The sequence below is a fragment of the Bufo bufo genome, chromosome 6 (assembly GCF_905171765.1).
Source record: "Bufo bufo chromosome 6, aBufBuf1.1, whole genome shotgun sequence".
NCBI lineage: Eukaryota > Metazoa > Chordata > Amphibia > Anura > Bufonidae > Bufo > Bufo bufo.
This window is the reverse complement of record NC_053394.1, coordinates 368,944,026-368,959,899: the sequence shown is the minus strand read 5'-3', so window position 1 is coordinate 368,959,899 and position 15,874 is coordinate 368,944,026. Positions and strand designations below refer to the sequence as shown.

Sequence of the window (15,874 nt, the reverse complement as noted above, 5' to 3'; positions counted from 1 at the left end):
TGTTTCTTTCAAACAACTAGACTTTGGTTTCATCTGTCCACAGAATATTTTGCCAGTACTGCTGTGGAACATCCAGGTGCTCGTGTGCAAACTGTAAACGTGCAGCAATGTTTTTTTTGGACAGCAGTGGCTTCCTCTGTGGTATCCTCCCATGAAATCCATTCTTGTTTAGTGTTTTACATATCGTAGATTCACTAACAGGGATGTTAGCATATGCCAGAGACTTTTGTGAGTCTTTAGCTGACACTCTAGGATTCTTCTTCACCTCATTGAGCAGTCTGCGCTGTGCTCTTGCAGTCATCTTTATAGGACGGCCACTCCTAGGCAGAGTAGCAGCAGTGGTGAACTTTCTCCATTTATAGACAATTTGTCTTACCGTGGACTCATGAACAGCAAGGCTTTTGGATATAGTTTAATAACCCTTTCCAGCTTTATGCAAGTCAACAATTCTTAGGCTACTTTCACACTTGCGTTAGGTGCGGATCCGTCTGGTGTCTGCACAGACGGATCCGCTCCTATAATGCAAATGCTTGCATCCGTTCAGAACGGATCCGTTTGCATAACTGTTTATTTCAGATCAGAATTTTCACTTCGGAAAACTCAGATCCGACAGTATATTCTAAACACAGAAGCGTTCCCATGGTGATGGGGACGCTTTAAGTTAGAATATACTGAGAACTGTGTACATGACTGCTGCCTGGCAGATGCTGCCAGGCAGCAGGGGGCAGACCCCCCCCCCCTCCTGTATTTAACTTATTGGTGGCCAGTGCGGGCCCCCCCTCCCTCCCCAGTATTAATTGTAACCAGTGCGGCCCCCCTCCCTCTATATTCATCAGTGGCCCGGCCAGTGCGGATTCCGAGTATTAAATATGACCAGTGCGGCCTCCCCCTCCCTCCCTCCCCAGAATTAAATATGACCAAATCACCCCCCCCCCATCATTGGTGGCAGCGGAGAGTACCGATCGGAGTCCCAGTTTAAATCGCTGGGGCTCCGATCGGTTACCATGGCAGCTAAGACGCTATTGCAGTCTTGGCTGCAATGGTTACTTAGCAACAAATAGCAGCATTATACTTACCTGAAGAGCTGCGATGTCTGTGACCGGCCGGGAGCTCCTCCTACTGGTAAGTGACAGGTCTGTGCGGCGCATTGCGACTTTTCACTTACCAGTAGGAGGAGCTCCCGGCCGGTCACAGACATCGCAGCTCTTCAGGTAAGTATAATGCTGCTATTTGTTGCTAAGTAACCATTGCAGCCAAGACTGCAATAGCGTCTTGGCTGCCATGGTAACCGATCGGAGCCCCAGCGATTTAAACTGGGACTCCGATCGGTACTCTCCGCTGCCACCAATGATGGGGGGGGGGTGATTTTAATTAGGGGGGGGAAGAGGGGAGGCCGCACTGGTCACAATACTTGGAATCCCCACTGGCCGGGCCACCAATGAATATAGAGGGAGGGGGAGGCCGCACTGGTCATATTTAATACTGGGGAGGGAGGGAGGGGGAGGCCGCACTGGTCATATTTAATACTCGGAATCTGCACTGCCCGGGCCACTGATGAATATAGAGGGAGGGGGGCCGCACTGGTTACAATTAATACTGGGGAGGGAGGGGGGGCCCGCACTGGCCACCAATAAGTTAAATACAGGGGGGGTCTGCCCCCTGCTGCCTGGCAGCATCTGCCAGGCAGCAGTCATGTACACAGTTCTCAGTATATTCTAACTTGAAGCGTCCCCATCACCATGGGAACGCTTCTGTGTTTAGAATATACTGTCGGATCTGAGTTTCACGATGTAACTCAAATCCGATGGTATATTCTAATATAGAGGCGTTCCCATGGTGATGGGGACGCTTCAAGTTAAAATATACCATCGGATTGGAGAAACTCCGATCTGATGGTATATTAATAGGGACTCCTGACTTTACATTGAAAGTCAATGGGGGACGGATCCGTTTGAAATTGCACCATATTGTGTCAACGTCAAACGGATCCGTCCCCATTGACTTGCATTGTAAGTCTGGACGGATCCGTTTGGCTCCGCACGGCCAGGCGGACACGAAAACGCTGCAAGCTGCGTTCGGGTGTCCGCCTGCTGAGCGGAGGCCAAATGGTGCCAAACTGATGCATTCTGAGCGGATCCGCATCCACTCAGAATGCATTGGGGCAGTACGGATCCGTTCGGGGCCGCTTGTGAGAGCCTTCAAACGGAGCTCACAAGCGGAGCCCCGAACGCTAGTGTGAAAGTAGCCTTAATCGTAGGTCTTCTGAGAGCTCTTTTGTGTGAGGCATCATTCACATCAGGCAATGCTTCTTGTGAAAAACAAACCCAGTACTGGTGTGTGTTTTTTATAGGGCAGGGCAGCTGTAACCAACACCTCCAATCTCATCTCATTGATTGAACTCCAGTTGGCTGACACCTCACTCCAATTAGCTCTTGGAGATGTCATTAGTCTAGGGGTTCACATACTTTTTCCACCTGCACTGTGAATATTTACACGGTGTGTTCAATAAAAACATGGTAACATTTAATTCTTTGTGTGTTATTAGTTTAAGCAGACTGTGATTGTCTATTGTTGTGACTTAGATGAAGATCAGATCACATTTTATGACCAATTTGTGCAGAAATCCATATCATTCCAAAGGGTTTACATACTTTTTCTTGCAACTGTATTACCTGTAGCTGTCACGGACGTTCCCGTGACAGGTGGCAGGAGATCGGTGAGACTGGCAACACGTGATTTGATCTGACAGGTTTTCCTTGTGGATCAATAGGCGTCTGTGTTGTTTCTGGTAATGGCCACACCCCTTGCCTCATGTGGTCATTTAACCTTCCTTATTTATTGTTGCTTCTCCCACAATGCTGTGTGGTTTATAGCTTCAGTTTCAGTTGTGTATTGCTGGTGTGTGGATCTCGGCGGAGTTCCTGGTGCTTTCATAGCCCCTTTGAAGTTAAGTCTTTCCTTTCCCTTTTTGTATTTTGTTTGGGTTCTGTGTGCTGCATTTCCCTATTGATTGAATTAGGCCTGAAGGAGACCGCTGTTCGTCCTTTCTTTTGGAGGAACAGGTAGTCTTGTCCCTGCCATTAGTACCAGGGTCCTATAGGGCTAGATAGGACTGTAGGTATTCCTGCGTATGAACACACCTACCTCTGGGGTCTGTTCATACTGGTAGTCAGTCAGGATTTTGGTTAGGGTTTTACTAGGAGGTGTCCATCTTCCTTCCCTAGTTATTAGGCCTGATTCCCTGTTCCCCCCTTGCCTCTTATACTTGGTGTGGTGTTTTCCTACCACACTGAAGCGTGACAGTAGCATCTCATGATGTCTGTCAGTATCTGTGTAGAAGCAGATGTCTTTATGTGTTTTTTTTTACATTAAACTTTATTAACAACATAACATCACCTAGAGACAGGCAGCCATTTTACAAATCACCATGAGTCCTATTTATCACATGGATGTGTCCTGTGTGTAATACTGCTGCTTACTCAAAGTCAGGGATTGTATGATGTGAAGAGACTAATGCCCTGGTTCAGTTAAGCCATGGATGCATCACATAGGACTGATCCATGGGTTATACCATTCTATTGCTTATAGAGGTCAACTGCCTGATATAAGAAATGTATGGAAGCATAATTTTGCATACATGTACAGTACAGACCAAAAGTTTGGACACACCTTCTCATTCAAAGAGTTTTCTTTATTTTCATGACTATGAAAATTGTAGATTCACACTGAAAGCATCAAAACTATGAATTAACACATGTGGAATTATATACATAACAAACAAGTGTGAAACAACTGAAAATATGTCATTTCAGGGGACTACCTCTTGAAGCTCATCAAGAGAATGCCAAGAGTGTGCAAAGCAGTAATCAAAGCAAAGGTGGCTACTTTGAAGAATCTAGAATATGACATATTTTCAGTTGTTTCACACTTGTTTGTTATGTATATAATTCCACATGTGTTAATTCATAGTTTTGATGCCTTCATAGTCATGAAAATAAAGAAAACTCTTTGAATGAGAAGGTGTGTCCAAACTTTTGGTCTGTACTGTATATTGGGAAATTGTATGATTTCCTGTTATATAAACGAATAAAAAAATATATATAATGAAATGCTCCTTTAACCCCTTCCCAACATTTGTCATACATTTACGGCAGATGTCAGGTCTTTAAAGATGGCACTCGCTCTGGAGCACAGCGAGCACCATAGCCACCAGGTGCCTGCTGTTTCATACAGCAGACTCCCGCATCTAATGTCTGCGATCGGTGGTAATGCCAACTGAGGACATCCAACCCCTCAGATGCCATGGTGAATTGTGACCACGTCACCTGGGAGGGAAAAAAGAGCGGAGATCGGGGAAATTGTTCTATTCATGTAATGAGCTGGAGCCTGTACTAGGCTTCCAGGCTCATTACCTGTATATTACATATCAGGCCAGTTCTATATAGACTAATGGAGCAAATTCTATTATTCTATACAAATTGCACTCTGATTATTGCAAGTTGGAGTTCACCTGGGGACATAAAAAAGTAAAGTCACTTTAGTTCACAAAAAAGGAATAAAAAGAGATCAAAAAGTCATACACATCTCAAAATGAGCTCTCACACCTCGTAGACATAACCATAAAAATGTTATCAGGGTCAGAATACGGCAATGACAAGAAAAAAAAATGTTTTCCTAAGTTTTTTTTTCAGCATTAAAACTAAACAAGTGTGGTATCACCGTACTGACCTGGAGGATGAAGAGCACAGGTCAGTTTTACCACACAGTGAACACCATAAAAACAAAATTCATGGTGGAGGAATTGCATTTTCTTTCCAATTCCACCACATTAGGATTGTTTTCAGCTTCCCTGTACATTGTATGCCTTATTAAATGATGGCATTAGAAAGTACAACTTGTCCCACAAAAAACAAGCCTTCATACGGCTATGTGAATGGAAAAATAAAAAACGTATGGCTAAGGAAAAGCACGGACCGAAAATCGAAACTGCAAAAATGGAAAATCCCTGCATCGGGAAGGGGTTAAAGGAACATTTAAAATTTAAATAGGTTATTGATACAGTTCAGGAGGGTGGTTCAATACTCACAAAGGCCTTCTGTGCTTTTTGCAGATGTCTATAAGGCCTTATGCACATGGCCGTGTCGGTATTTTGGTCCGCAAAAAAATGGATCCTCAAAATACAAATGCCTTCTGTGTGCATTCTACATTTTTCTTACCTCCATCAATAGAAAGTACAATTTTCTTCTGCTATACAGTCAAGAATAGGGCATGTGCTATAACTTGTGGAATAAAAAAATAAAATAAAAAAATAGACTTATGTGTGCATGGCCCCATATAAATAACAATAGTCCTTGAGCCCTAACTTGGAATCTACATACAGTCATGGCTCATTGGTTTGTATTTTTCTTTTTTTTATGAATTTTGAGGAGACTTCATCACCAGTAATTAAAAAAAAAGTTGCAGTGAGCTGTCCTAAAGGGAAATGAGTTGAAAGTGGCCTTAAAACAGAAATGACAAAGTATAGACAAAAAGTGTGATTTAAAGGGTTAAATTAATTCGGGTCTGTGATCTTGCACTGCCAACATACAGAGGGTGGTGACTCGCATGCAGTTAAAGGGGTTTTCCGAGATTTTATTAATAATGACTAGGGTTGAGTGAACCTGTGGATGTTCGAGTTCGACAGGTTTAGCTGAATTTGGGTTCAAAGTTCATTTAGGGTACCCAAACTTGACCTCTAACCTGAACCCCATAGAAGTCAATGGTGACCCGATCTTTGGTGCTGTAAAATGGCTGTAAATTAGTCATAGAAAGGGCTAGAGGGCTGCAAAAGTAATCAAAATCGGAGTAAGAGCAGTAATATTGCCCGGCAAACAAATGTGGATAGGGAAATGACTTAAAGTAACATAGAATAGAAGAAAATAAAAAATAATAATCTCCAACTGGAGTAGGAGGGTGAGTAGGCGGTGGACGTGGTGGTGTAGGTGGAAGAGGCAGAGGAGGTAGTAGCCAACACTGTTTTTGTAGGGTTTATTTGTAATTTTTTCAATTATTATTTTATTTTTTTGTCTTTGCACACATCCTTTTCTGCCATCTTTTTTCTTCTTCACCACATAGCCGCACCAGTTTGAAAAAGGCCATAAATGGCCTAAACGTCACACTTAAGCGGCTTATTGAATAAAAATCACTAAGCAAGAACTTCTATTTATGTCACTGGAGTTTATTCTATTCATTGAACGGGGTAGAAACCCTACTTTCAGTTACAAAAAACAAAACCTGCAGCTCGTATCCAACATTTGCCTGCAGAGTGCAGAGGATGTCAGCAATAAGTTTGTGTTGATGTCACTGTTTACAGAGATGACACGTGATCATAAAGTTTGCATGTCTTCTGTGTTTTGTACCCACTCTTGCTTTTGGCACCCAATTCATGGGCGTATCCTGATGCAAAATAAGGACCGTATGATACAGGCCTTATGGATGCTCCAAAGACACAATACGTTGTGTTTTTCATTTTTCCGTCCTTCTGAGAGATCAGAAGGGTAAATTAAATGGTGATGTCAACAAGGCCAAACAGGGACAATAGTACATAGAGTGGGGACATAGACAATGAGTCGGGAGAGTGGAAACCGCATGAGGAGTCAACACAGTAGCCCAGTTACATTATGGGGAGGGTGGCAACCGCATGAGGAGTCAACACAGTGGCCCAGTGTCAGAGTGGGGAGGTGGCAACAGCATGAAGAGTCACAGTGGTCAGTCACAGAGTGGTGAAGGTGGGAATCGTATGAGAAATCGCATGAGGAGTCAACACAGTGGCCCAGTTACATTATGGGGAGGGTTTTACTGCATGAGGAGTCAACACAGTGGCCCAGTGACATAGTGGGGAGAATGGGAATCACATGAGGAGTCAACACAGTGGCCCAGTGACATAGTGGGGAGAATGGGAATCACATGAGGAGTCAACACAGTGGCCCAGTGACATCGTGGGGAGAATGGGAATCACATGAGGAGTCAACACAGTGGCCCAGTCTCAGAGTGGTGAGAATGGGAATCGCATGAGGAGTCAACACAGTGGCCCAGTGACATAGTGGGGAGAATGGGAATCACATGAGGAGTCAACACAGTGGCCCAGTGACATAGTGGGGAGAATGGGAATCACATGAGGAGTCAACACAGTGGCCCAGTGACATAGTGGGGAGAATGGGAATCACATGAGGAGTCAACACAGTGGCCCAGTCACAGAGTGGCGAGGGTGGAAATCGCATGAGGATTCGAATGAGTCATCAACACAATGGCCCAGTCACAAAGTGGGCCATTCTGACATCCTCCGGCGGCTTGATGAAAAATTCCCACACCGTTGAGTATGTTATTTTACCCCCACCACTCTGTGCTGACTGCCTGCTACTGCTGCCTCCTTGAACCCGTGCACTGCTACTTCTTTCCAGACAGGTAGGCTCCTGCGTAGCAGGCGGTGTACCCCGGGCACGTTTGGCTACAGATCTGACACTGCTGCTACCCTGCTGACTCATGGCCATGCTACCACCCTGGTGGCTTAGCCGCTGCCTCACGCGCAAGCTGCCACCCTCCCTCTTCTCCTGATGATGATGATGAAGTCCCCCTCTTCAACCGGCTCCCACGTGTGATTGGCTATATCGTCATCCACTACTGTCTGCACATCACTGATGTCACCCTCAGGGCCACGTGCCTGACCGCTCGTAACACCAGCTCACACGCGACTCTCATCGTCGATACTTGCCCACCTACTGGAGGAAGCAGCGGATCTCTCCTCCTCACCTGTCTGTCGGATATACTGTACTGTAACTGCAAGGGTAAAAGAGCAATAGTATCAGGCTGCAATTTCGCACAAACTCCGCAACTACTGATTGACGGATCAAATTAAGTGTAAAAGAATTTGAACACCCTAAAATGTGTAGTATCAGGCCACAGTTTCACACCAACTCCTGAACTACTGATTGATGCATGGAATTAAGTGTAAATGAATTTGAACACCCTAAAATCTATAGTATCAAACCAGGTTTTGGTCAAAAACACAGAACAGGTACAGATCTTTCCATTACACCTTATCTCTGAGTATGCTTCACTACTGGTTTTGACTCACAAAAAATTATAGCCATAACTGACCAAATAACTGAAGTGTGAAGTCACCCTAAAGTGTGTAGTATCAGGCCACTATTTCACACCAACTCTGGAACTACTGATTGAGGCATCGAATTAAGTGTGAAAGAATTTGACCACCCTAAAAGTGTGTAGAGAAATGGTCTGCTTGAGCAAAGGGTGGCTAACCCTTTTCGGGTCATCTGTTCTCATCCTTTATGGTGTGATCACCTGTAGTATCTTTTTTTTTTTTAAGCCCGAGGAGCATGCTTTCTTCACCCATGCAGCATGCCAGACCTCACTTTCACCCCAGAAGCAAGGATGGATGGTGATACATATATAAACTAAATACACCCAGTTGTATCAGAGTGCACAGACACTTTAAATTTGTGCCCACTTTCATGCCCATTTGTGTTCCAGTCACTTCTGTTTTAATGCCGATTTCAACTAATTTCCCATTAGGACAGCTCACTGCAACTTTTTTTTATTATTGACGATAAGGTCTCCTCAAAATTCATGTTTTTTAAAAAAACATACAAATAATGTGAAAAAAACAGATAAATAAGAAACCAACTTCAGCCGCGAATAAGAAACTGGCCGAATAAGACTGCTGCTTACTCCCCCCACCTTCCCCTTCATAGACTTGTATTGATATGTGCAGTATGATACTTCAGCATTTTTCAAAGTGAAAAGTGATTAGCAAGGGAGGGAGGAGTTTAAACAGCTGAGAGCTAGACATTTTTCACTGATAAGGCATATTACAAAGTTTCTTGTAGTTGATTGTACTATTGATTTATGCACTGTTGTGTGAAAAGTTAAATAACAAAAGACTGAGCACCCCAGCAAAATTATGTGAGGTGCAGTAGGTGTAGGGGTGTTGAGGTCCTATTAAAATACTATATAGATATGTTCCACGCACACTCAAGAGTTCAAATACAAAAATCCATGAACATTGCGCTGACCTCTACATAACTTTGGCACATTTAAGCCGGTCGAAATCTACGCCAGCTTGTCTGCTGGCTTAAATTTAGCCTATTTTGTACAGCTAAAACAGGTGCAGAAAATGAAGAATTGGACAGACCTTCCCCCGCCCACCGCCACGTCCTCTTTTTTAGACCAGGCGTGAGCAGGGAAATGTCGCAGATTGCAGCACAAGTAACCAGGCAAGTAAATGACCCCCTAAATTTGCACTGTGAAATTTATGAGAGGCAACACGTCAATCCAGACGTTTTGGTTCCTTCCAGACCTTTTTCATAGTGTCACTTTATCTTTGGTATCTGCAGCAGGAGTCTCTCCAGAGGGAAGTAGCTCATAGAGCACACTGACTCCTTGCAGATTTACCTACAGAATGTCACACGGGGGTCAACAGCTAAAGGCACCCCACTCCACTGATAGAGAACAGACTGAAAGTCCAGCTGCCAGAATAGACCTGAGTTAAGCAGAGTACATTAGTTTGCCTGCCAGTTTATGCCAAAACCTGCTAGAACCAAGAGAAAGCCTGAATATTGTCTGGATGCAAGTTTACTCAAGTAAAGCTGTTGAACTTTATAAAATCTGGACTTGACTTATTCTCCACCTCCACCATTACTCATAATCTTTATTGCTTCGGAGCCAAGCTATGGGGAGCAACGGTATCCAGGTAGGAGCACCGTGACACACACTAAAAACTATTAAGGCCACACCACTATGCGTTCCGATAAACCTGGGACACGATCAGCCCTGGGGGGGGCGGCATGTTGCATGTCATACTCTGCTGTGATAGAGATGATGGACTGCACACAGAATACATAGCTGGTGGCTAATGTCTTCCATTGTCAGAAATTAGTCAGAAGAACTAAGGCATGGCAAAAAGTGGGCTTACTCACCTGCTAAGCGCCCCAAAACAATACGACTTATAAATGCAGTAACCTTCTCAGGGTCACTAAAGAGTTCCAGTCCCATTCTAGTCATCACCAGTGTGGGGTTGACAGAGTTAACACGGATCTGGAAAACATGATTTGACAAAATGTCAACTTGAGCTCCGGCATGAATAAATGCCGCTGATTATGTCATTACTTTCTATAATTATTAGCAATACCACAAAATACCTGCATCAGGCAAAAGATTGCTCCCTCAATTTCCAGGTGGCATATGGCCATGGGGTCTATATATCATTAAAAGTATTTTCTTATTAACAACATTTATCACCTATGCTCAGGATATGTGCTAAATGTTTTATCACTGTGGATCTGACCACCGTGAACCCTACCGATCACTAGAAGAGGGGTCCCCTTTGTGAATGAAGTGGTAGTGCACATGTGGGACCACCGCTCCTTTTACACATCACTATTGCATTCAAACCCTCGTTCTAGTAATCAACAGGAGCTCCAGCAATCAGAGCCCCAGCAATTAGATACAGTTGCAAGAAAAAGTATGTGAACCCATTTTGGAATGATATGGATTTCTGCACAAATTGGTCATAAAATGTGATCTGATCTTCATCTAAGTCACAACAATAACAATCACAGTCTGCTTAAACTAATAACACACATAGAATTAAATGTTACCAATGTTTTTATTGAACACACCATGTAAACATTCACAGTGCAGGTGGAAAAAAGTATATGAACCCTTGGAGTTAATAACTGGTTGAACCTCCTTTGGCAGCAATAACTTCAACCAAACGTTTCCTGTAGTTGCAGATCAGACGTGCACAACGGTCAGGAGTAATTCTTGACCATTCCTCTTTACAGAACTGTTTCAGTTCAGCAATATTCTTGGGATGCTGGTGTGAATCGGTTTCTTGAGGTCATGCCACATCATCTCAATCGGGTTGAGGTCAGGACTCTGACTGGGCCACTCCAGAAGGCATACTTTCTTCTGTTTAAGCCATTCTGTTGTTGATTTACTTCTATGCTTTGGGTCATTGTCCTGTAGCAACACCCATCTTCTGCTGAGCTACAGCTGGTGAACAGATGGCATTAAGTTCTCCTGCAAAATGTCTTGATAAACTTGGGAATTCATTTTTCCATCGATGATAGCAATCCGTCCAGGCCCTGACGCAGCAAAGCAGCCCCAAACCATGATGCCCCCACCATCATACTTCACAGTTGGGATGAGTTTTGATGTTGGTGTGCTGTGCCCTCTTTTTCTCCACACATACAGGTCCTTTTTCAAAAAAAAATAGCATATTGTGATAAGTTCATTATTTTCTGTAATGTACTGATAAACATTAGATCTTTCATATATTTTAGATTCATTACACACAACTGAAGTAGTTCAAGCCTTTTCTTGTTTTAATATTGATGATTTTTGGCATACAGCTCATGAAAACCCCAAATTCCTATCTCCAAAAATTAGCATATTTCATCCGACCAATAAAAGAAAAGTGTTTTTAATACAAAAAAAGTCAACCTTCAAATAATTAAGTTCAGTTATGCACTCAATACTTGGTCGGGAATCCTTTTGCAGAAATGACTGCTTCAATGCGGCGTGGCATAGAGGCAATCAGCCTGTGGCACTGCTGAGGTGTTATGGAGGCCCAGGATGCTTCGATAGCGGCCTTAAGCTCATCCAGAGTGTTGGGTCCTTGCGTCTCTCAACTTTCTCTTCCCAATATCCCACAGATTCTCTATGGGGTTCAGGTCAGGAGAGTTGGCAGGCCAATTGAGCACAGTAATACCATGGTCAGTAAACCATTTACCAGTGGTTTTGGCACTGTGAGCAGGTGCCAGGTCGTGCTGAAAAATGAAATCTTCATCTCCATAAAGCTTTTCAGCAGATGGAAGCATGAAGTGCTCAAAAATCTCCTGATAGCTAGCTGCATTGTCCCTGCCCTTGATAAAACACAGTGGACCAACACCAGCAGCTGACATGGCACCCCAGACCATCACTGACTGTGGGTACTTGACACTGGACTTCAGGCATTTTGGCATTTCCCTCTCACCAGTCTTCCTCCAGACTCAGTCCACTGCTTCCGCAGGTCCCCCAAGGTCTGGAATCGGTCCTTCTCCACAATCTTCCTCAGGGTCTGGTCACCTCTTCTCGTTGTGCAGCGTTTTCTGCCACACTTTTTCCTTCCCACAGACTTCCCACTGAGGTGCCTTGATACAGCACTCTGGGAACAGCCTATTCGTTCAGAAATTTCTTTCTGTGTCTTACCCTCTTGCTTGAGGGTGTCAATGATGGCCTTCTGGACAGCAGTCAGGTCGGCAGTCTTACCCATGATTGTGGTTTTGAGTAATGAACCAGGCTGGGAGTTTTAAAAGCCTCAGGAATCTTTTGCAGGTGTTTAGAGTTAATTAGTTGATTCAGATGATTAGGTTAATAGCTTGTTTAGAGAACCTTTCATGATATGCAAATTTTTGGGAATTTGGGGTTTTCATTAGCTGTATGCCAAAATCATCATATTAAACCAAGAAAAGGCTTGAACTACTTCAGTTGTGTGTAATGAATCTAAAATATACGAAAGGTCTAATGTTTATCAGTACATTACAGAAAATAATGAACTTTATCACAATATGCTAATTTTTTGAGAAGGACCTGTAGTGTTGTGTGTTTCTTCCAAACAACTCAACTTTGGTTTCATCTGTCCACAGAATATTTTGCCAGTACTACTGTGGAACATCCAGGTGCTCTTGTACAAACTGTAAATGTGCAGCAATGTTTTTTTTGGACAGCAGTGGCTTCCTCTGTGGTATCCTCCCATGAAATCCATTCTTGTTTAGTGTTTTACGTATCGTAGGTTTGCTAACAGGGATGTTAGCATATTGCCCAGAGACTTTTGTTAGTCTTTAGCTGACACTCTAGGATTCTTCTTCACCTCATTGAGCAGTCTGCGCTGTGCTCTTGCAGATCATCTTTACAGGATGGCCACTCCCAGCAGAGTAGCAGCAGTGCTAAACTTTCTCCTTTTATAGACAATTTGTCTTACTGTGGACTGATGGAACAGCAAGGGCCTTTTGGAGATACTTTTATAACCCTTTCCAGCTTTATGCAAGTCAACAATCTTAATCGTAGGTCTCTGAGAGCTCTTTTGTGTGAGGTATTATTCACATTCAGGCAATGCTTTTTGTGAAAAGCAAACCCAGAACTGGTGTTGTGTTTTTATAGGGCAGCTGTAACCAACACCTCCAATCTCATCTCAATGATTAGACTCCAGTTGGCTGACACCTCACTCCAATTAGCTCTTGAAGATGTCATTAGTCTAGGGGTTCACATACTTTTTCCACCTGCACTGTGAATGTTTAAATGGTGTGTTCAATAAAAACATGGTAACATTTAATTCTTTGTGTGTTTTAGTTTAAGCAGACTGTGACTTAGATGAAGATCAGATCACATTTTATGACCAATTTGTGCAGAAATCCATATCATTCCAAAGGGTTTCCATTCTCTTTCTTGCAACTGTATATATCACCTATCCTCTGGATAGGTATTAATGCCTTTAAATTACATGATCTGCTTAAAGGGAATTGTCCGATGATTCACAATAGTTTAAAGTAATTAGCAGTATTTCTGGCATAAACAATAACTATTTTCATTATATTTTGCTTTCATGTTTCCCCCATGATGATGCTGCTAATTTTCCTACTGGGTGAGGGCTCTGGACAGAATTAGTCTCCTTCCCTCTCTGTCAACTTCCTACTTCCCTACTGTAAAAGTAGTTTTCTCAGCTAGTGTTAGGCAAAGTGAAGCATTCAAAGCGGAATTCGGTCCGAAGTTTTGGAAATCTTCTATTCACAAGTCTGAATTTCCTTGTGCTTCGTACAAATCGGTGACAAATCAGTTTTTTTCTAAAATGGTGCTGCACGTGCTACAAAGTAAAAGTAAGAAGCCCAGGAACGCAAGATTGCCCATAATGCTTGTGCAGCCAGCCAATTCACAGCCATCTCCTGTGATGTAACAGTCCTATAAAACCTTCATTCCACACGGTCTCCTCCATTGTCCTGTATAAACATGTCCCTCCATCTTGTGCATATGTGGAAAAAATTAATGAGCCAGCTGAGGATGTAGGGAGTTTCTGTGTTATAGATGAGAAGTTCCTAGATGCAAGGTCAAGATAGCAGCTCCCTCGTTTTCATATCCGAGTTTGACATATAAGAGAGAGTTATGTTCCTTCTGAGTTTCGGGATGTACAGTCCGTGGCCAACAGTTTTGAGAATGACACAAATATTAGTTTTCACAAAGTTTGCTGCTAAACTGCTTTTAGATCTTTGTTTCAGTTGTTTCTGTGATGTAGTGAAATATAATTACATGCACTTCATACGTTTCAAAGGCTTTTATCGACAATTACATGACATTTATGAAAAGAGTCAGTATTTGCAGTGTTGGCCCTTCTTTTTCATGACCTCTGCAATTCGACTGGGCATGCTCTCAATCAACTTCTGGGCCAATTCCTGACTGATAGCAACCCATTCTTTCATAATCACTTCTTGGAGTTTGTCAGAATTAGTGGGTTTTTGTTTGTCCACCCGCCTCTTGAGGATTGACCACAAGTTCTCAATGGGATTAAGATCTGGGGAGTTTCCAGGCCATGGACCCAAAATGTCAACGTTTTGGTCCGTAAGCCACTTAGTTATCACTTTTGCCTTATGGCACTGTGCTCCATCGTGCTGGAAAATGCATTGTTCTTCACCAAACTGTTGTGGATTATTGGAAGTAGTTGCTGTTGGAGGGTGTTTTGGTACCATTCTTTATTCATGGCTGTGTTTTTGGGCAAAATTGTGAGTGAGCCTTTTTCCAGATACCCCAAACAATCGAAAGAGGCTTCATCGGAGAATATGACTTTGCCCCAGTCCTCAGCAGTCCATTCACCAAACTTCTGCAGAAGATCAATATGTCCCTGATGGTTTTTTTGGAGAGAAGTGGCTTCTTTGCTGCCCTTCTTGACACCAGGCCATCTTCCAAAAGTCTTCGCCTCACTGTGCGTGCAGATGCGCTCACACCTGCCTGCTGCCATTCCTGAGCAAGCTCTGCACTGGTGTCACTCCGATCCCGCAGCTGAATCCACTTTAGGAGACGATCCTGGCGCTTGCTGGACTTTCTTGGACACCCTGAAGCCTTCTTAACAAGAATTGAACCTCTTTCCTTGAAGTTCTTGATGATCCTATAAATTGTTGATTGAGGTGCAATCTTAGTAGCCACAATATCCTTGACTGTGAAGCCATTTTTATGCAACGCAATGATGGCTGCACGCGTTTCTTTGCAGGTCACCATGGTTAACAATGGAAGAACAATGATTTCAAGCATCACTGTCCTTTAAAACATGTCAAGTCTGCAATTTTAAACCCAATCAGCCTGACATAATGATCTCCAGCCTTGTGCTCGTCAACATTCTCACCTGAGTTAACAAGACGATTACTGAAATGATCTGAGCAGGTCCTTTAATGACAGCAATGAAATGCAGTGGAAAGTTTTTTTTGGGATTAAGTTAATTTTTCATGGCAAAGAAGGACTATGCAATTCATCTGATCACTCTTCATAACATTCTGGAGTATATGCAAATTGCTATTATAAAAACTTAAGCAGCAACTTTTCCAATTTCCAATATTTATCTAATTCTCAAAACTTTTGGCCACGACTGTACTGCTGAAGAATGTCATCTTTCAGATAAGATGCTGCAGAAACTTTTAATTATTAGAATTCTGTTAGTATGGTGTGGAAGTATTGCCTTTTATGAATAACGAATAAAATCATTAGTTTCGATTTCCACCCCCTTGGTGAGGTGCCAGATTTGTCTGTGATTATCTGTAGTGTTAGGGTCTAGAGTTGAGCGGACACGTGGATG

General features: G+C 43.1%; 1 protein-coding gene across 1 annotated transcript in view; it reads right to left on the bottom strand.

The window, feature by feature from the left end:
• The window catches only part of LOC121003691 (L-xylulose reductase-like), a 116,988-nt gene that overhangs the window by 1,174 nt on the left and 99,940 nt on the right, over window positions 1–15,874 (bottom strand). The window contains exon 7 of the mRNA XM_040435560.1: window positions 9,975–10,092. Within this exon, the coding sequence (XP_040291494.1) occupies window positions 9,975–10,092 (118 nt within the window). The remainder of the gene's footprint in view (window positions 1–9,974; window positions 10,093–15,874) is intronic.